Below are 22,634 nucleotides of genomic sequence, written 5' to 3'. Positions count from 1 at the left end.
CCTGTTATTCAAGGGTCACTAAATGTGTGGTTAAAAGAAAACTAGAACATGGCAGTGGCTTAAGCATTGTGTGTCTTTAAAGGGACTACATGAGAAGCAGAAGTGATTCTTGATTTCTTTTTTACAGGTAATTTAGTGCAAATGAACATAAGGAAGCTCATAAGGGGTATCTACAACTTTCACAGAATAAAACGGTTCATCACGTATGATAAAGTCATACTTATAGAAGACAGATCTTTTTACATGCTATTCTTTCTTGCTTTTGTATAGTTGAGAACTGTGAAACATGGCAAAGAGGTATAGGACTGTGGATAGATTTCCACTGACATCAAAGATGGCCAGAGCTGGTGCTGAAAGTACTCAAGATACTAGTCATAGCTTGTCCAATGTCAAAGACAAGTCCTTCAGCACTGTAAGCTAGTTCCATATCCAGGAATGCTTCTAGTAAAACTCTCAAAAACTCTCATAGTCCTATGGTCAAGTCAACAGTATCTTTACATTACAAATGTTACCCTAAAGATATTCAGTCAGGCCTCTTGACGGGCCTTTACTATAAATATCCATCTATAAGCATTTCCAATCAGTGTAGTTCTCCCCAGCAAAAATTATAGTTTCCATAATATCTTGTGAACTGCAGTGTGGTCAACTGATGTTGCACTGTTTGCTATTTACCATATTCTCTTTATGGGGGCAATGAAGTATAGTGGCCACTGCAAGAGTTGGAGCCAGGCTGGGCCTATAATAGTTAGCATGTGTTCAGAATTTCAAGGATATAAAGAATACTGCACAAGGTAAGTACTAAATATTATGTCCTAATTCTGAGGAGACAAAGGCAATGTGATCTCAGGAAAATTCACCTAACTTCCTATACAACTTGGTCAGCACAGTTGTAAAATGAAAAGCCAGAAGCAGAGTCAGAACTAGCCAGTCTAAACAGCATGCTCAAGAACCAGGAACTCAGAGTCCTTAGAAATTCCAAAAATTACAAACAAGACAACACTTAGGCTCTGTTTTCACTTTTCACAGCATTTTAGGAGCACAGGAAATGCCATACTGCATCAGTCCAGGGGACCACCTAACCCAGTATCTTGTCTGTGACAACTGCTAGTTCTAGATGCTTCAAAATAATATGTGAAAAACTTCATAATGGGCAGCTATGCAGTAACCTCCCCATAAGGGAAGTTTCTTTCTATTCCTAGTCAATTTGTGCTTTCAGTACTCAGACCTGAAGCCTCCAATAATGCACTGAAATCAACAACAACAATACTTTGCACTTATATTTTCACCTGTAGGTTTTCTTAGATTGTGAACTTTTAGGAGCAGGGAATGTTCCTCGATGTGTGTTTGAATAACCCCGGAACGATGGGGTCTTTGGATGCTACTGTTATCCGGGGTTCTTTCAACCCAAAGCTCTTCGTTACTTTTACTCTGTGCGAGGTGGTGTCAGGAAATAAATCAGAGAAGACACGGCCATCCAACCGATAGATGGCTGGCACAAACAGGACAACACAAGAGGGCTTTCACTTAAAGCTAAACTTTACTTAGTCTCAAGCACTTATACACGCGTCCACAACAGGTTAGTAAAACACCCCCAACCCTTGATAATTACCAAAGCTGAGTGTGGCTCTCGAGTGGCACAGCGGCAGCCCATCTGCCGGTGGGGAACACAAGATGCGTCCAGAGGGATAGTCCAGTCCTGAAGAGTCCCACCGCCTCCAACTTTTCCCCCTTATTTATACATTAGTCATAGAATGACATGTCCCTTAAAGCAAACTTGTTAAACAAGCAGTTTCAATGGTCAAGCAAGAGGTTCCTTCTGATTATTGATTAATCAGGTGTGGGTTTTTCCAGAGTTTGCAGCCTTGAGGCCCCAACAGACATTCCTGGGGCACATCCTGCTCTTCTAAAATGCATGTATCAGCAACGCCAACACAGTTCTTATCAGGAAGGACGCAGGGTCAAGCTGCCCTCTCTGTGGCACTCAAAACCCCCCCTCCCCTCCTGCCTTGGTTAAACTGAGACTGCTGAATGGCCAATTTACAGCCTGCTGACTTGGCTGCTTTTAGCAATAAGCCATAGTGGTTTCAGGCACTTTACTGATTTGCCAAAGTCTCCCCATACGCTATTGGTAATATAAATAACAACAGATCTCAAAATGTTTCACTCAAAGTGAGTGAAGTTATCACCACCGCTTCACAGATGGGGAAAGTCAAGTCTCAGATTCTTCATATAATTCACGAAAGATCACACAACAAATCCACTGCATCGGTCATAGAAACCAGGCCTCCTGAGTCCCAGTTGTGTGCTCAGACCTCCAGACCACACTGCCTCCGGTTAGAGTCTTGGTGTCCTCCTTTGTTATCCTACAATACACTCATAATTTGATGATATAGGTTAAAACTCACAGTTTGGGAAAACGTGTTAGTATAATGCCAACAGTTTTTATCCCTATAACAAAAAACTGCAAAGGTTCATTATGCTGAGTGCCTAGATGAATATGTCACTGTTTCAATAATATAGGACATACTTAAAGTGCCCACATACAGTGCACATTCTTTAATGCTTTATTGCCCAGTCATTTCTATTTTACCCCAATGAAACATAAAAACTGTTACTGTGCAAAAAGTCTCAAGATTTTTTATGAGGCTTTAATATTCCCAATTTATATAAAACAAAAATTCTAAATGGTCTTTGTTACTTAGGACAGAATGGTAGAACCTGCTGTTTACGCAGCAAGGCAAAAGCTCTGAGATAATGAGGAGCTGCTTATTTGTCAGGACTCTTTTTCCAAGGAAAGAGCTATTTTGTCTCATGCCCAGAATGTGAAGGGATGTCTGATGCAAAGGTGACAGCAGAAACAAGAAATATTGCTGAGGACAGCCACAGACTGTGCATGAGAAAACATTTGACCTGGATTTACAAGCCTTGATTCTTTTTTGCCAACAGCATTCAGATGTGCAGCTCTTCCAGGAAGGGACCATGCTTTCTTTTATGTTTGGGAAACACGTAGCACAATGTGGGCATTAATAATAACAACAGATACATATTCAAGTATCACAAGAAAATCCAGAAAAAAGTTTAAAGGAAGATATATTGCAAAAAACAATTTTAGCGTCTCTGATTTTAAATACTGCTTAGAGATGGGCTGAGAGGTACAGATGGTTAAAACATGCGCAACTGAATGAAGGTTTGTTTTAATATTGTTAGTAGATGATCAGATAATTAGAATCTCTCCTTCCGGATCTTTCACTTGCTTCTTATAGGATACACTATGCTTGCTCAGAATAGCAGCATTTGTATGGTGCTACAGATGTGCAATATTGCCCTAGCATTTCACTTAAGCGTACTCCATTATGGTAGGTGCTGCAGTAAATCTTGTGGCCCTTTAAAACTCACATGGTGAACAGCCAAAGAGCCGAGGTCCATCAGAGATTGTTTTATATACTATATTATCGAGTTCCTAGATTGGTGCTGAGCCTGTTTTTTCTCATTCGCTTTTCAGAACCTCCTGTGGTGGCACCAGTATCTGTCATACATTTTACATTCTGTTCTCTAATCCACTAGCTGGCATGACAAAACGATACCATGTCAACGCTGGCACATGCGAGCCACACAAATTGTACCAAAATGGGAGCACATGAATTGTACAGATTTCCTAAAAAATACTGTACAAATCTGCAGGGCCAACGGCAAAACTCCTTTGACTTCCTCCAGCCACAGATTTCTTTGGCAATGCACTCTGGAATTGTGCAACTCCCCTGCAGAAAACACCCTTGTGACCCAGAGCATGGGCCCCACTCCCTCCCAACACTGAGCATGCCAAGTTCTTTTCACCCTGGACAGCTCACTGCATCCCATGGTTAGATACTGTCCGACAACTGCTCCTAAATCCATCCACTGTTGGGGCTTCTGCTATCTGCTGGGCAGGGCCAGGCACACTATGGCCAGCTAACACATAATTCAATGAATTAGTCCGCCCTCCCCCCCTTTGTGAATTACCTATGAACAAATTTTGACATTTACAAATTGGCACATCATTTGAAATTATTCAGTGAACAGTTGATGGGAAGAGACATCTGCCTACATGTTGCCTTCAAATATTGGTTATGACTAATTCACTGTCTGTGCTGTGTGACTGGTCAAGATTGCTATGTAAACACTTCCAGGAGGAATACCCATCCTTATAGGTACTCACGACACTGTCTCCTTCCACAAAGAAGTTTGCCAACAAAAACTCACTCCTACAAGTGTTAACAGAAAATGAATAAAATAACTAATATTCTCTGAGCAAATGTGCAGGTTTCATTTGAATGAATGTTCACAATTCATTTTATTTTTTGCAGTATTTTCTCCAGCTCTATTGCTGGATATTTTTGTCAAGTCAGCTGTATTCTGCCCTATGATGGGTCACTGACCTCTGTTTGTCAAGATTGTAGTTGTCATCTTATCCTCTAATTGAGGCAAAGGAGGAAGATATTTTGAGAGAGAAATAATAAAGAGAAGCAAATAAAATATACACGTTAGCTTCATTTAAGACATTGTGAGGCCAACAGTTACAGGAAAGGCACCAATTTGAACTCACTCTCTCTCTTTCTAGAAAGAGATAATATTTAACCAATAGCGAAGTTCACGAGATCTTTTAGGACGACCCTTTAGGACAGACTTCATGTGACAGGCTCCGTTGACCCTGAGAAATGGGGATCTTACCCACACTGTGATGCCACTTCCCCCATTTACAGCATTGTAACATAAGCAAATTAAAGTAAATCAGGAAAATCTCATTTAATTGGAAAAACTAATTTGTTGGAGTCAGGATGGAAAACAAACAACTCAGAGTATCCAACAAGCTCAGGGACTGTAGATTTGCCATGTGAGAGTGGGAGAAGGCAGGAGATACATCAGCATTAACAGGAAAGGATGGTGAGAGTTTCCAATAATCTTTGCAAACAGCAGCCAGCCATAGGAGCCCAGCAGCTAACAGCATTTTAAATCCCTGGGGTGCTAATGACCAGGAGACAGAAGGGAATTCTATAATTTGTTATTGAACTATGGCCAATGTTTAAAAATTGACTGTGGCCAAGAATCTAAATTTCCTGCTGCATTAGTCATAGTGAATATAAACAGACTTGTTTTCCATTGACAGAAAATCTGGTGTCATTTTGAAAATCATACACAGCATAAACATACGCAGCAGTTGTGTTCTTACACAACCCCTTTACTGTCAAACAAGCCAATGAATTCAGTTATAGTAGCGAACTGTTGAAACCTTTTCATGAGCCTGAGGAGGACCTGACATCATTCATACCCAAGAAAAGAATTAAGCAATGCTGCTTCTTTATTTGACTAACTGCAAACAGCTGAATTGCTGTTTCTTTTATGAAACTAATAGGTACTGCCAAAAAAAAAACCCAACAACAAAAAGATTTCTCCTACTCTGTGTGGCACCTGGTTTGAAACTTCAGTGCTTGTGAGCCTTGAGGAGTCCTCTAAAGGAAGGCAGTCTTCTCATGCAGTATCAGCTTTTTCAGCATTCGGATAGCTTTCCTTTCCAAGTCTAAATTAGGTGTAGTGCAACTTTCATAGGGGCACACAGAAAATGTCTCAAAGCAATCTAGGCTGAAATTGTATTTGTTTGCTGAGAATTTGCAAGAACTGCAGAATATCTGCTTTTTCCGGGGGCAGGCTCCCTCACTGGATACCATGAAGAAAGATGAACACTAGAGATATGTCAACTACCCTACAGTAATTAAAGTAACAATGAAATGCTCATCTCCAATAGCCTCCAGATTTTTTTAAATTGCTTTTTCTGTTTAAAAAAATCAAGTTATAGGTAGTTTGGTTCTGAGATTGTTTTTGGACCACTGGGCATGTTATGTGTTATCTGGATGTGGTGAAATGGGTCAGGGTAGCACTGCAGAGACAGCTCTCCTTTGTTTTCAGTACACCAGGGACCAATGTGGCTGCTTTTGGTGTACTTTGCTTGTTTGTGCATCAGTGTAATCCACGGTGTGAACAAAATGTACACAGTTTTCTGAAGTGTTTCTAGGTGTCATCTGTTCACAGCCAATGTGTGGGAAGTTAAAAGGACAAGAGATTGGCTTGATTTGGGACTTCAAATATTAGTAGCTGTTTCAGTTTAATATTCTGTTTTTTTTTCTTGTAGAGGTTTAAGTTAGATACTTGGACACTGGAGGACATTCCCAACTAGTTCATAACTAATGATATGGCAAATTAAAGGTCTAAAGGGCTTTGCAGTGGCATCTCTTTAAGGTGCTATTAAAGATTCATCCACAGCCAGCACAATTACTAAAGGGAATTAACACAATCAGCCTTAATGCTTTATCTGTTTCTTGTACAAATCATGAGCTTATTCTACTAGAATGGGAAAGTTTTGAAACAAAAAAATATGAAAAAATGTTGTAAAATAATGCTTTGTCCTGGTTCATTCATTTGCATCCAACAAATAAATGTGAGAGGTCATCGGGGATGCATGGAGGCTGGAAGGTAAATATCTTTGGCAGAGAAACTACAATGTATGTTTTACAATTCCAAAAACCTATTTAAAAATGAAGGATGTAAATGCAGCATTATCAAGTAAGCTTAAAACATCTGAAAAACACGGGAATCCTTCAGAGAATGGAAGATTCCACACAGGAAGATTTATTTCCTGTCACTAATCAGCAGCTGTTGCGTGTGTTATAGGTGACCTGCAATCACAGCTCTCCAGCACCACTTTATAACAACAGTGATGTTTTCTGAAAATTAGGCTGGGGCAATTTCTCTTTGGCAACAGCAAATGTTGAAAACATTTATTAATATGAATCTGCTGGCCTGGCCCTGGAAGAAAATACCCGGGAAGATAAAAGTGCCTTGTTTGTTGTGGCTGTTATTTCATTGAACATCACCCATCTTTTTGTTAGGAGCTGGCTGTCACTTAGCCCTCCAGGTACACACGAAAGCTGCCTGTGTAAATTAACACCCATTTGTAACTTCTCGAAGATGTTACAGCGTCAGTCTAATACTCTGCAGCAGTTTGAAGTCAGGCTCCCAGCTCAAATGCAAATAGAGAAGAAAGCCCTGCCTTTCCTCACAACATTACAGCAATTAGATCAACTTTCCTCTAGCACAGAAAAGCAATTGTTTAACATTAAAAATCCTTGAAAATACATCTAACTAATAAATAGTATTTTGGAGGACTAAGGGGAAAGGGGGGTATTTCAGGACCATGTCCCATATGATAATGTTTTGATGGAATAAGCATTTTGGATTTTTCACATCAATATCCTTACCTTTTAATGAGCTCCATCCCTGTGCTCGGCCCCATATAACCCAGAGACTAAGATACAGCCCTTATCCAAAATGATTTTGACATCAAAATTAAACAGAAAATACAAAGCAGACACATTGGACCAGGTTTTCAAGTCGTTCAGCATCCACAACTGGGGCAAGATTTTCAAAGGTGTTCTGCACTCAACATTCACTGCCAGTGCTGAGCCCTTTTGAAAATCAGACCACTTACGTAGGTGCCCTTCAGTACAAGGATCGCCTCATTCCTGCGTTTGTACTTCACAAATGGGTCACTAGGCCTTTCATCACAATCATAATATGAGTAGTTACTACAGTAACAAGGTCTGTCAGTAGGAGCTGAGCTGTTTTGAAAATCTGGGCCATTATAACTGAAGCACTAGCAACAGCCATAGTTATGATTAAGTAACTGTGTCCATCACAATCTCCTATTGTCAGCTGATTATACAGTTCTGAAATGTATATCTTTAGAGAAGAAATTTTCTAGACTTTGTTTCTGTCTAAGGGAGAATTATTTTGTAAGTTTGGGCAAGCGTGGTTCAGCCATTTCAAGCAGGAGGAGAGTAAAAGAAAGTCAAGGCTTTTCCCATTATAAACAATTCAAGCAACTTTTACAAACAGCACCTGTGCTGGAATAGCTGGAAGTCAGAACATAAAATTTTGTATGGAAACATCCCTTTTTGTGAAGGAAAAATTTTACCTGCAAACCTGGCCAGAATTTGGTCCAGATAAGAGTCTTTGAAAATTGCACTTTGTAGTTTAAAATTACTTTTACCATTCTTTGGAGAGAAGATTGGCTGCACTGCACATGTATGTCGGCTCTGTGCATGAGAAAGGTCTCCAAAAGACAATCTGGGTTGCTGTACATATAATAAACAGTATCTTAATAGAGATATAGGATATAAGCACATACCTGAAGATGGCAGTAAAATGCATACGCATAAGGGTGACTTCAGCCTCCATGGCCCATTCAAACCTAGGCCTTTATGCTGGGAATTCCAAGAAGAAAGGGCAAAAGACTGTTTGTAGCTGTGGGTGGCCATGCCTGCGGACGGTCAGTGTAAACTAAGTGTCTTGCAGTTTGCCAGCAGATTACCCTGACAGGCTGCATGTGGCCTGCGGGCCGCAGGTTGCCCACCATTGCGTTAAATACTATTAAAATGTGAAAGAAGAAAAAAATAAAATGCTCAAAGTGTGGTGCTGTATGCAGTCCTTGGGGGTATACATGGTATACAGTTAATGAGTGTGGAAGTGGAATGGGTGGGAAAAGATGTGAACATTATGTGTATGTATTTTATGAGAGAAATAATGTTTCTTGAAGAATGCACCATTGCTCATAAGTAACATATATGCCCCGCAGTCAGACCATGGTGATGAGCATGCTTTCTATTGACCTGAGCCAACAGAAGAGTTGGTGAATGAGTAGCTACTGCCCTGGGGCTGCCAAGACTTCTGTACCCTCTCTGGTGAAAGTGTAATTCAGTTTCTAAATCGTATGCAGCACGCTAAAATATTTCTGACCGATGGTTAAGGCAGTGGTGCCTTCCACTGACAGCCAGATGTCTTGGCCAATAAACTGCAGTTCTTTCCCCTCCTAGGCTCGGCAACCCCATGGGTCAGAGGACTAGCTGGCCCATTAACCTGCTCAGCATTAAGCTATAAAATGCCAGAATAGAGCAGGTCCCAAAATATCCTCCCAGTAGCATCGCTGTCATCATCAGATCCCCACTTGGCATGCAGAATTCCAGCATGTGAGCTCCATCCACCATCAGCCTGGATGGCTCTGAGTAGCTATCATCCTTTGCAGAATGAAAAGGTGTTAGGGGAATTGAGTACCAACCCCACAAACAAAGAAAACTGTGTCTAGCATCAATTCCTTTCCTCTGAGAGACTTGCAAACAGATTAATCTTATCTTATTTTATTATATGTTATTGCCACAAATGCCTCTTTCAGTCGATTCTGCCTTTGGGGGCAGCAGTATGAAGCCCCAGCCTGCTTATGAACAGGAAGAAGCAATTTATATTACATAATGAAAGCAAGTTATTTATGTGAAAAGATTCTCCTGAGCAGAGCTAGGAAAGAATTTTGCAGAACTTGGTCTTTTTAATGAGAGTAATTGTGAATGGAGGGAACTGTCAGTTGGGACCAGTGTAAACTATTCAGATCCTGCCTCTGAGTCAGCCCACTTGCAGCCACAGAGGTCCCTTACAAACAGAAGGCTTCTCAAGAAGATGGAATGAGGCCTGTGCTTCACTGATGCTCATGCCCTTATTGATCACTAGCCTGTTTCTGTTGTCGTATTGACTAATGGCTACAAAAACTGTGATGAAAACATCACAGCCCTGGCAAAACCAGCACAAATATACACCTGTGAAAGGTGACAAAGAACTTAGAATGTGTGCCCACATTTTTATTATTGAGAAAAGCAAGTCTGAGTGGTTTCTAAATCTTGTTTGGTTTCCAATCCCTACTGGATTAGGGGGTGATCCTGGAGACATCTGCTGTGTGCTGAGGTGGTTTTATAATGCTGTTGCATTTTTTTTTTTATGAGCGATACCGATTAGACCTCTCTTCCAAATTAATGTCCTTTGTGGGTGTGAACCCAGAATTTGTGAGAACCTGGACTCAGAACTCCAGAGGTGAAAAGTTGCTGGTCTAACTAACTCCAGGTCCAGGAAATATTCCTGGGCTTTTCACTGAAACAGTTTGTTTAAAAACATTTTTAACCATGTTTTCAGCAGTCTTCACTGTTTTCAAGTTCTGAGGTTGAAGCCAACATCTGAAAACAACCCACAACTGGAGCAAAGGCCTTGTTTAAAACTTCATCCAAAACTATCTGGGAATGTAAATAAATGACATCTCATCTCATGCATTGCTATTATCAGAGCTGTCTGTGATTCCTTCAGAAGATGAAGACTCAGGGTCTTTTCAGTCTAATCCATACAGATTGTCCTTTATTAAATTAGTACATGTACCCACTGAACCTGTTCCTCAAAATAGCTTCCATTATTTTGTGTATTGGAGATGTCAAGCCACTGGGCCTGTAATTTCCTACTTTAGTCTTATTGCAGAATTTGTTTCTCTTGGGAAATCTGGGAAGTTTCACTGTCAGGAAGCAAGTCCTCCATATTCCAAGAAAGAGATCTTGGAGTCACCATGGACAGTTCTCTGAAAACTTCATCTCAGGGGGCAGATGTTAGGAACCATTAGGAAAAGGATAGAAAACCAACAGAAAATATCATAATGCTATTATATAAATCCATGATGTACCCACACCTTGTATACAGTGTCTGATAACCCCATCTCAAAAAGGATACAGCAGAACTGGGAAAAGTTCAGAGTAGGACAACAAAGATGACCAAGGTATGGAAGGGCTTCCATATGAGGAGAGACTAAAAATGTTATGGGGCTGTTCAGTTTAGAAGAGACAACAGAGGCAATATGATAGAGGTCTATAAAATCATGAATTGTGTAGAAAAAGTGAATAGAAAAATGTTATTTTCTCTTTGTCACAATACAAAAACCAGCGGTCTCCTGATGAAATTAATAGACAGTAGGTTTAAAACAAGCAAGAGGAAGTACTTTTTCACTCAATGCACAATTAACCACAATTGCCGTGGGATGTTATGAAGGCCAAAAGTATAACTGGATTCAAAAAAGAATTAGATACATTCATGGAGGATCAGTCCATCAAATGGCTATAAGCCAAGATAGTTGGGGGTGCTACCCCATTCTTGGAGTGACCCTAAACCTGTGACTGCCAGAAGCTGGGAGGGAAAGATGGGGTGGGTCACACCAGCTGTCCTGCTCTGGACAGTTCCCCCATCCTCTGAAGCTCTGGTACTGGCCACTGTCACAGACAGGATACTTGGCTAGATGGACCATTGGTCTGACCAGTATGGCAGTTCTTATATTCCTTTAGACCATATGTTTGCTGCCTACTGTTTTGTATTTGACTTATCGCTACCATCCTGTACCATATTTAAACCTGTGAACTAGAAATGAAAAGCTTTGTATCCTATTCGCAGTCCTGTTAAGCCATCAATTCCTCATCACCTATGTCCGTTTATTTCAAAGCATGTGATGAAGGTTAAAAAGATACTTAGTTTAAGTAAGTTTTCTTTCACTACGAGATTTACTATTTGTGTGCAGGCACATGGCTTAATGGAAAACAGCATCAGTCACTTCTGAAGAATAAGCAGAACTGGAGAAGAAACTTCCCAACAGAAATGAAAAATTGGGGAACTTTTGGCAGTATCCTTACAATCAAAGTTAACACAGATAGATAAGTTCCTATGTTTAAACTTGAAGAGCAAGGGATAGTCATGTTTGCTATTTATCGAATTTCCCAGTTAAACCAACTGTTCCAGGGACAATGATTCTGTTTGTAGATTGAGAGAAGCCCAGCACCTACACAGAAAGGATGATGGCTGCACAGTTATGAACTGTTGGTTTCTATCAGTATGGAAATGTAATAACTGTCAGAGGAGGACGCCAACATTGTCAGCAACCTCAAGACAGGCAACTAATTCCAGGTTTGAACACCTTATTCTGGGGCCTGATTTTCAGGGCTGCTGACCTGCAACGGAAGTCAGGTGTTTGGTCTCTCTGAAAATCAGCCCAGTTATTCAGGATTTAGATCCCTAACTTTTGGCCTCCAAATCTGAAAACATCTTTGCCTATTGGTTAAAATCCGAAACGATGAATGAGGTGTTAGGAGTGCTATGGAGTCATTTACATTGCAACCCCAAAACAACTTCCTTGTCATAACTTTGAAATAGCGATAAGAAGGGCTCAACTCATCAAAGTTTCTCTTGGCATCATAACACCTCTCTCTTTCTGATCTTGCTTGTCCCAGTATTCATCCTGGAGCTGATCAGAAGCGCTGTGTGGCTATTTGAATGAGGGTCATCCATTCTTGGCTAACTCCTTTCTTTTACAGAGTTGCACAACCTTGAGAGCATGATTGAAGGATGCCCATTTACAGCTGGAAGACGCTTTAATGAATCACAAACTCCTATTCCTTATACAATGAAGGCACAACGTGCCCTTGTTTATGAATGAAAGCATGCAACATTCACAACAAAATGTACTGCATCACATTTTATAAATAGGATAATAAGAAATGTACTTCCAGTTCACTTGTTTCAATTCCAATCAATTATCAGATTGAAGAAGGATTGTCTAAAAGTCAGCACACACACCTATTAAATGGGAGAGAGAAACTCAGTACCCAGGGAAGCTGAAAGAGACCCGTGGTATTAGTATACAGCTAATTGGATATGAGTTTGTTAATGATAGGGCAGCAAAATAACAAAAGTGATTCTGAGTAGCATACACAATGGCTTCCTGGGTGACTGGGAAGGTGAGAGTCCCTTCTCTATGTGGTGGTGGTAAGACTGCACCTAGAACGAACTCTCTGCAGTGCTCGGTAACTCAGCACTAGAAATATGCAGACAGAAGTATTAGAAATACAGAAAAAGACGGGAACAATGATTAAGGGGCTGGAGAATTGACTTATGAGGAAAGGAGCGAAACATGAACTAGTATAGGTTGGCCAAACCACGATTAAGGGGGACATACACACTATGCACAAGGGTCTGAAAGATGCAAACACAGAGAGGGAACAGGAATTGTTTAGGCTAGTAGAATAGGGCTGAATGGAAATTTGCTGACAGTGAGAACTGAGAGATTTACATAGTGTAAAATAGTCTTTCAAAGAAAAGGATGGATGCTTCATGGCTTGAGACATTTGAAACTGGATGGGAAAAACTACAGAATAGTGTATTGGACATGGAATAATCCTGCAGGGCCCCAGTGGGGCTTGAGAGGGATAAGGCCACGATCCAGTCAAACTCGCCATGCCCTAACTTCCTTAATTGGGAAGCTATGATTATTTCAAAAAGACAAACAATGTGCGGGGAGGAGCCCAGCCCCCTACGCATTGGATGTGACATTATGATGCTATAGCACCTTGCATTAGCTAGTACCTTCCACCTGCAAAGGTCACAGATAAATCTTGGACTGGAGGAGTTTTGTACTTGGGATTCTGAATCATTTCCTACAAGGCACAGGATAAAGGATGTATTCAGGTTCCTAATCTGTGCATTTCTCCTGGAAGACAAGGACTCCTCCCCATGATTTTTCAGTTGCTATGAAATAGAAATGGGAGGTGAGCTGGTAAGGCTCCAGGTACCTCGAAGCACGGCAGTTGGGTTCACAGGACTGGTGTAGACAGACAGGGAAAATAAAAACCCTTTTGAGCAATGGGACAGCGAAGAGCTCTGGACTTGTCAGGCTTTGGGGAGAGCAGGCAATTTGATTTGGAAGGAGGGAAGGGTGAGTGCTAATGGGGAAGAGTCAATGACTGCATGGAGGAGGCTAATTATTCCAGGAACTGTCTGTGGTTCAGGGTATATGCAGAACCAGTAACAGCATAGCTGACTACTATGCACCTCTGAACACAGAGGAAACTCTGTAATATCTTCGCCCACGAGCACTACATGGTACTATGGGAGGTAAGCCTCTACACAGAGACATTAATAGAAAATGGTCTTTTTTACATTTGTTACATTCAAGCTACAGGTTTATTCTTGTACATTTATCTAGCTCACTCTTTATAGCAATTTCTTTCAGCAGATTTCCCTGTGTTTCTGGGAGTTAGGGGAAGGGGAAGAGACAGTGAATGGCAAACGGGAACAACAACAAAGGAGCAGATAAAAAAGAGGAGATGAATAAGTTAAAGGGCTGAGAAGAAACCCAAGGTACTGAACCACCACACCAGACCCCCAGAGCATCCCTGGTGAGCGCCGTCAGGGACAGATCTGGCTGCTTCTCTTGCCACTATGCCCCTTCTTTGCTGGGAGGGAGCACCTAAAGTAACCCAAGAAAAGACGAGTGCCACAGAAGGAAGCGCAGCTGGGGGAAGTGAATGCCAACACTGGTGCTGTGCAGAGAGTTCTGACTGAATTTAGAATTTCAATCGGATTCTTGTGTCACATCATCCATCACACAGACACCAGCAGAGAGAGGAAGTTAAATAATAAAACAAACAGCTGTCTGTTGCCTAAGGCACACTGGACTCTTACTAAGTTTAGTTTGCGATTTGTTCAGACCAGTGCACTGAACAGTGACCTTTAAATGGCTCCTTTAGCCGTACCTACAAAAGGCTTCTCCCCTTCCTTCCAAGTGCCAGCTATATCCTACTGTATCCACCGGACATATATTTAAAGGGCACTGTGTGAGAGAGTATCTGTCCCTGAAAGGACATGAACGAATGGTCTGTGGATCTCAAAGCAGAAGTACTATCCTTTCAGCTAAGCAACAGTAACACTGGCTTCTTTGACGTTCCTTCCAGCTACAGGAGGCAAAAACCTTGTGAGTTATAGGAAATGCTGCACTATGTGTTATCTGTCATTGAGCTGATGCACCGTAACCACACTAGTGTTCAGTAGCTCTTCCCTGTAGCATGGATCTAGCCGGGGCACACTAGGTTGCAGCCTGACACAGGTGGAATGCTGGCTTGGGCTGCAATGCTATTTTCCATCATATGCTGTTACCACACTCAATTGACTTATCATTCATAGTCAGCGAATTTAAAGGGGGAAAATAAAGTTCAAAGGTCTGAATGAAACCATTATAAAAGTACAGAGATTATGTGCAAACTGTGGGAGGGAAAACTGGATGAGAGGGAAGAGAATCTGCTACAAGGCTGCTTGAGATCTTCTTCCACGCACTGATCAAATGAGCTGCTAAAAGGCATGTGTTTATACATCATAACAACAATAATGAAAAATTCTGCAGCTGGGCTAATAACTTGTGAATACCAAACCCCAGTTCAATGCAGTTTGCAGTGATTCAGATTGGTTATGCCAAGCAATGACTGTGCATCATGCCTCTCTGTCTAACTTTATTCTGACTTGCTGAAAGACACAACACACCACACAAAAAAGAAGAAGAAAATTAATTAGTGCCATCTCGCACTTCTGAACAACCCAACAATAACTAACCAGGATAAAAAGGCCAGCAATCCTTGACTATCACAATCCAGCACTCATGTGCAAGCCTACCATAAATAACCAGCATGCACAGACCAACTGTTCTAAAAAACCCTCTAACAGCAAAGTAATATCTGCACATTGTAGGAATGTGATGAGAATTCAGTTTGAAACTTCCAAGGGGCTTTACTAAGCATATACCAGTAAGAAGAAATATTTGAAAACTGTACAGGAGTTCTAGGACAAAGATTGAACCCCACTTTCCTTGACTATGTTTTGCCACATACTCTGCACTGAAAGATTTTCAAACAAAAACCTAATCATCAACATAGGGTTTCTTTCACGCTTGTGACATCCCATATTCATGTTGCAGTCAGCGTTCTTTGCTCCTCACTGCCTGTGAATAACTTCATGTCCAAAACATCATCTCATTTCAGGAAATACTAAGAAATCTCATTCTCATTAGCTGTCTCTCTGTGTAGGGGATGTTTAAACTGTTATCATTTTTATGTTGCTGAACAGTTATCGAGAGAAAAAAATCATCTCACAGCTCTGAATAGATACTTATTATTTTAAGACATCCACATCACTTTCAGAGAAAAAGCAGAGAAAGTTATAGATCACTTTCCAGAGGCAATGAAAGCCAGAGTCATACAAAATCTCTGTAGAACAAACCCCAGTAAAAGAGAAATCTCATGTCACCTTACCTGAAGAAGCCAGTAGCACCTTCTGTGGAAAGTGGGGATGATGGACGAATGGACATAACAACCGTATAGGCACTAGGGAGAAAAAGGAGATACAGCGTTACTGAAGGAAATCACTGTTCAGACAGTAACCTAAGGTTAGAAGAAAGGTAAGCCTGCTCCAGGGACTGGCCTGGTATCTACAGTACATTATATGCTGTGTTATGTTGGTATTTACTAAAATCAATGCCCTGAATAGATCTTGCTGGTAAAACAGAATACCAGACCAAATTACACCCACACTTTAGAATAGTACTTCATAAACTTTTACACAAGTTTAAAGCATTAATAAACTAGATTTTTACACCCCTAGCTGCTTTACACTTTGAGAACCTGTGGCACAGAATTCTCAGATTATTTCAAGTAGAAACAATCAACATGAGATGGCAACTAGGGAGGCAGTGTGGCAGAGCGGATAGAGCATTGGACTGGGATTCAGGAGACGTGGGCTCTATTTCTGGTTCTACCACTGGCCTGCTGGGTAACCTTGGGCAAGTCACTTCCCCTGTCTGTGTCTCAGTTTCCCCCTCTGTAAAATGGGGGTGATGCGAAAGGGACCTGCTAGTGCAAAGTGCTCTGTAACAGGGTTGTGCTACACCCGCCTGCACTGACTGACTCACAGAAAAGTTTTTCATGCCTCATCTTCATAAGAGCTGGATTCACCCAAAATATAGAGAACGACCGATTCTTAAAAGAATTCCAGTCAGTCCTGACAGTAAATGGGAATTTGAAACTAGGCCAGGGCAGGCATGGTATCGTTCTGTTACAACTCACAGAGCAAAGTAAAAACCCTATGCAAACCTCACCAAGCTCTCCTCACTAATACCCAGCCACTGGGGCTCTGGGTCAGCTCTCATTTCCAGTTCTAAATTCCATTGCTCAGGAATCTATAAGCTGGCCAAAACATGCCATTTAAATTCACAATGGCCCCCAGGACCCATCTAAAGGCTTGCTTAGTTAAGCCTCGTGTCACAGGCCCCCGGGGTGAATCAGGAGGGAGCTAGAAGAACGGTGTCCTTGGGAGACATCCTGGCCCCACTGAAGTCAATGGTAAAATCCTATTGACTTCAGTTGGGTCAGGATTTCAGCATTGGTGAGGTGAGGATCCTTGGTGCCAGAGCTCAATTCCTGCCTTCATTGGCTTTCCAATGTCCACATTTGTTAACCATCAGGTCATTTTGCAAGACCTGCTTCTCCATGCAGGGTCTGGATAGGGCTGGCAGGTGGAGATTGGGGTGAAGAGAGGGTTTTGGTTATGTGTACTTGAGAGGGTTCCTTATGTCGAACATAGTTCCTGCACCCAAAGCACTAGGGAGGGTTGAGTGAAACAATAAATAAATAAATAAATAAATAAAATGTTACATGACCATTTCCTTTGGCTTCCACTACACAGAAATCCCTCAGAGATGCACGCACTTTACCAGATACGTTACTGAAACCAAAATGACTTGATTTCCTAAATCAGCATCACAAAGCCGGAGCCACTGCCTTCAAAATCACTTATTAAGCTACATAGATTCTCCTAATAATCACTTAAGTGATAAGCTACTGTATTTACTCAAAGCTCAGTCATCTAGGTAAGGTCAAAGCAAACAACACTGCACTGTATTACCATGACTCCAGGCATACAACAAAGAAGCTGGTTTGATGTGTATTTTTCCATCTTCTGTTTCAAGATTTTTTTTTTTTAAACACTCCTTCATAACATATCCCATGGAAAAAATTCACTGGCATTGGCTTTAAAAATTTCACAATACATTATTTTGCACATAAAATGCCGAAATGACATTTTGTTAATGAAGCTGATTTGAACCCTACTTGTATGGGAAAGGGAATCAATGCGGCTAAGGGATTTTGGCTGCAAGAAAGTCAGATTTCCAATATGCTAGAACTTGTAACATTGCTGTCAGTTGTGAGCTAAACCCAGTACAAACCAACTAACCCACCAAAGCCGAATTAATTTCAAAGATCCCTGTACAATTCCTGTCCAAAATGTATTTATTAAGAAAGCAATATTCTTTTCTGGCTTTTAATGGAGAGAGGGAGTATGATATTACACTTCCTCCTACTGAAGAAGATTCTTGTTCTGACATTTTCCCTTAAATAGTAGATTGCAACCACTGACCAACCTGCTTGTAGCTTTCATGAGCTATTTTCCCTTGAATGGTCATGTGCCTCTCGGCAGTATCAGTATTTCTACAATTAAAGGTGTGTGTGTGGGCGGGGGAAACAATCCAGTTTCTCCTGGCCATGGCTTTTTTTAAACTAATTTTTAATTTTTGCATTTTATTCTACAGATTGTGTTGACTAGAATAATACTTAGCCTCTATATACCACTTTACTTCTTCCAAGTGCTGTATAAATGTTAACGAATAAACTCTCATATCTGAGGGCTAATAGTCCCCATTACACAGGGAACCGAGACCCATTGAGGTTAGCCCACTTTACAGTGGGAAACTCTTCTCAGCAACAGCCCGCTCACACAGGTAATGAAAACAGTTTTACTGCTAGTATAAAAGGAGAAAAAATGGTTCCCACCACTACTCCCAGAAGTGAGACTGAAACTTGGCTGATCCTCATCATTTTCTGTAGAAGTGCTGGAAACAATTTTCTTCCTTCTCCACAGGCAATTCAGTGGTGTACAGTACTGGTTCTGAGGTAACGGTTGCCAACAATGGTCATTTTCTTAGACATTAAATGACTTGTCCAAGGTCACACAGTGAATTAGGGGCAGAGCCAGGAATGGAACCCAGGAGTCCTGACTGCAAGGCAGGAGCTCTAAGCGCTAGACAATATTTCCAATCTGCATAACACCCTGTCTTATCAAAGCATCTACATCGGAGCAGGAGCACCATCAGTACTGTCAGCACAGCTCTAAAAATAGCATCTGCTGGTTACTTAATGGTGCTGAACCAGCTGAGGAGCACACCACATTGTTTTCGTAGTGGATACTAACCCTGGAGTTGTTCTTTTTATTTACTCAGAGATGGAGTAATCCAACAATGAAATATTTAGAGTCCAGCGAACATTTCCCATCAAATGAGAAGAAACTTTAAGATAGGAGAATAAAAACCTGTCAGCTTCCCTTTAATGCAATGACAGGGCAAGGAAGAGTTTCCTCTTTACAACAGATATTCCAAGTCACCTCTGTGGTGCTGTGTTTTGCAGGAGGATGGTGCTGAAATTGCATACAAAAGACAAGCAGGATCTTATTTCAGTCTGAAATAAATATACCAACCAAAAGGGAGTAAATCAGCAGTGTTAGAGAATATCAGATCCTCTTGAACTGAAAAATACTGTTGAACGTTCTCTGCCCTGTCTCTAAGCTCCAGCTTCCCTGACGCTTAGCCCATCTCACTAACACATGAAGAGAAAATGCAACAGTCTGTTCATTAAGACCATAAAGCTCATTCTGCCTAATGCCAATACATGGATCCCCTTAGTGAAAATGGGAAGGTTTTTATGAACCTCAAGAAGAGACCAAGTGCTTTACAGTGCTCTCTTTAATACATCTAACCCAAGGCCCTTTAATGGGACACACAAAATGAGAACTAGAATTTCTGTAGGATTAGCGTAACAGGCTAACCATGGCCTTGCTCCTGCAGTTGCGGAGTGCCTTCTGTGGTGTCATGGGAGTGGAGGGGTACTCAGCAACTTGTAGGATTGGGCCCAAAGTGTGCCCCACTCTCCAATGAGTAGAAGAGTCCCCAGCTCAGTCTGTTGATTCATTTGATATAAGGAGATAATGAGCTTGAATGGGATCTCTCTTCATTTGCAAATGAATCCTGGTTTATATCCTTGGTTGAGATGAAGAACTGAAACGGGATAAATTTAGAAGAACCCATACTGGCTCACTAAAATTTAAAAGAAACCATATTGACCCATAGAACTGTGCTCCTGCCATGCTGCCATAAAGTGAGAGCGCCATGGATCTGCCATGAAGCCATGAAATAATAGTTAGTGATTCTAACACCTCGGGTTGAGGGTACCTAAGTCATGGTAATTTATTCTAGTTTCCTAATTATTTTCATATCCCTTTATTAAAATGTAAATATGTATCTTTAACTACAATGGCAACATGAGACCTTCCAGCATATAGCTTTGTTCTATATGAATCCTAGATCTAGTTTCTCAACAATTAATGAACAATAGGATTTCTGCCCTGTGCAATGTCATGTTAGAGAAAACAAAGCACTCAAATCCTGAGAAGGAACTGATGTGAGTGCATGCCAGGTGGCAGAAGAAGAGATGTAGTATTCAGTGACAGATGATCTATACTACAGAATTAGCACTGGCTTCTGCCTTCCAGCTACAGTTCAGATGTCAAGGTATGAATAATAGCTACATACATATGTATGGATTGGCTATGTTTAAAGGGAGGGATTTTGCACCAAGATTACAAAGAATGACTGAGGAGAGAGCATAAATGCTGCAGACGTCTGGATTTTGGTTACTACACTTCGGGCTCTTTTACCCGCTTTGGCAAACAAACTTGGCTCCCTTTAGTGCCAAAACATTTTAAATATTAAAACTATTAGAAACTATATGTTATAAATATTTTAAAATGTGCAGTCTCATGTAACTATTAGCAACACTTGGATGACATTAACTGAAGGACTAAGATAAAGCAAATTCACCTGCTGAACATTTGCATTATCTCTATAATGGTGAAATAAATATCAAAACGGAATAAGTTATAGGCTTCTTTATAGGGTTTATTTTTAATTCCTTTTCTAATGGTTGCCTCTTCTCCCTCTTTCAGGCTCCTTCACCCCTGAAGTTCTAGTGATGGTAGACGGCTCCACGCAGTAGCTCCCATATTCTCATGATTTTGAGCTGAATTTGGTTTGCAATCTGGACCACCCCAGTCTGCCTTGGTGACCGATTCCCACAATCGTGAATGCGCAATGGAAGCCTGTGCCCCAGAGTCTACCAGAATTATACATGTATGTCCACTGATCTTGCCCATGATGTAGTGTTTGGGCCCAAACTTATTGGCCGGTAGAGTCTCTCATTTTGGGCTTACTGATCTGCAGACAGGGGCCTGGCCTTGGCCTTGGCCTCCCCCCGCCGCCTCCAGGAGCTACCCTGCTGTGGGCATTTCTACCAGAAGTTGTCTGTCAGTCACAGTTAGTTGCTTCCTATGTCCCTGTCTTCTCCACCAGTTTTTTCAGGGCTCCCTTTCTGCTTCCAGCTGGTTAAGAACACATTGCATCACTCTCATGCCCTCCGTCAGTTCTCAGAAGTCTGATTCCCATGTTTTCTTGTAGCAGCAGTAACTTCCAGTTCAGTGCCGGGCACCTGGGTCCCCGTCTTCTGCTGCTTTTATGGCTCATTCTAGCTCTGCAGCAACCCTAATAGCCTCTTCTAGCTCTTCAGGTTTCTCCTTCTAAAGAGCTACCCAGATCTGTCTTCCAGCCATATGGGCCAGTAAATCCTGCATTTAGTCTTCACAGTCTGGGAAGTGGCGAGGTATCGGCAAACAGCCAAAATTGCTGAGAGAGTCTCCTTTTTATTGTGTCCAGCCATTGAAGGCTGCTCAGTTCCACTCTGCATCTGTGGTTTGATCCACAGAGTGTTGCAGAGCAACCTTGACAGAGGTGTATTTGCCTTGGGAATCATGTGTCCATCCTTCAAACATCTCCTGGGCTTTGCCTTGCAGCAGCAGGCCAAAAATCTAGCTCGGTGGCCTCATTCCAGACATCTAATCGGGCAGCTCATTCAAAATGGCTGATCCAGCTGGCACAGCCTTGGCCACCCCCTCTCTATGCTTCAGGCATGAAGATGGGCTGCCATAGCTCTCTGCTTGCACTGCCCTACTTCCACTCTCAGGGCTCAAGGATAAAACGCCAGTCAACAGGGTTGTTAATTTCTGGCCACGAAGCAGTCCTCTGACACCTTGTCACTATGGCACCTTACCCCTAAACCCTGCTGGCCAAATTTACCAGCTGGGCAAATTACACTACCACCCATGTAATTATTATAGCTGCTTAGCACTGTGGTACACCAAACCTCGAAGGCACTAATACAGTGCCAGGCATACTGCAACTCAAAGGCACGCACTCAAGGTGCTTCAGATGGTAGGCCAGAATCTAGGCATGAGCCCTGGTGGGTCCCACTAACCACTCAGACACATGGCTAAAGTAAAATGGTATTTTACTATGGCTGGCAAGAAAGGGGAAGGTTCAAATGTCCTAGGATTAGTAACTTAAACAGTTACAACTCAGGGTGAAAAATAACATTTCTTGTTTGGGCCCTGGGGAGCAGACAAGTTAGGGGTAGGGCTCTACAGGCCTACTGCTTGGGATGCCCTCTCTACTCCAGTCTTCTATTAAAATCAAATGGGAACTTGGAGGTTTCCAGTCCAGGATCAGCTAGTGGTTTGTCCGATAGGGACCACTCCACAGTGGCTCCCTGCCCAGTCTCTGATGATTCTCCACAGGTCCCGCAAAGGCTTGAAACTGGCAGCAATGTCCAGCAGTGACACTCAGTTCACATGCAGTTACGTAGATTCTGCTGCAGTCTGCTCTGTACACTGAACCTGAGCAAAACAGAAGTGATGCTGATGGGCGAAGGAAAATATTCTGA

The 22,634-nt window shown here is 41.7% G+C and overlaps 1 protein-coding gene across 9 annotated transcripts in view; it reads right to left on the bottom strand.

Moving 5' to 3' along the window:
* CAMTA1 (calmodulin binding transcription activator 1) overlaps positions 1-22,634 on the bottom strand; it is a 918,369-nt gene that overhangs the window by 362,546 nt on the left and 533,189 nt on the right. For all 9 annotated transcript variants that reach the window (XM_074933836.1, XM_074933834.1, XM_074975524.1 and 6 more), the window contains exon 5: positions 16,011-16,082. In XM_074933836.1, the coding sequence (XP_074789937.1) occupies positions 16,011-16,082 (72 nt within the window). The remainder of the gene's footprint in view (positions 1-16,010; positions 16,083-22,634) is intronic.

This window comes from Natator depressus, chromosome 18 (assembly GCF_965152275.1).
Source record: "Natator depressus isolate rNatDep1 chromosome 18, rNatDep2.hap1, whole genome shotgun sequence".
NCBI classification, from domain to species: Eukaryota; Metazoa; Chordata; order Testudines; family Cheloniidae; genus Natator; species Natator depressus.
The sequence above is the reverse complement of the archived record's forward strand: the minus strand, read 5'-3'. Positions and strand labels throughout refer to the sequence as shown.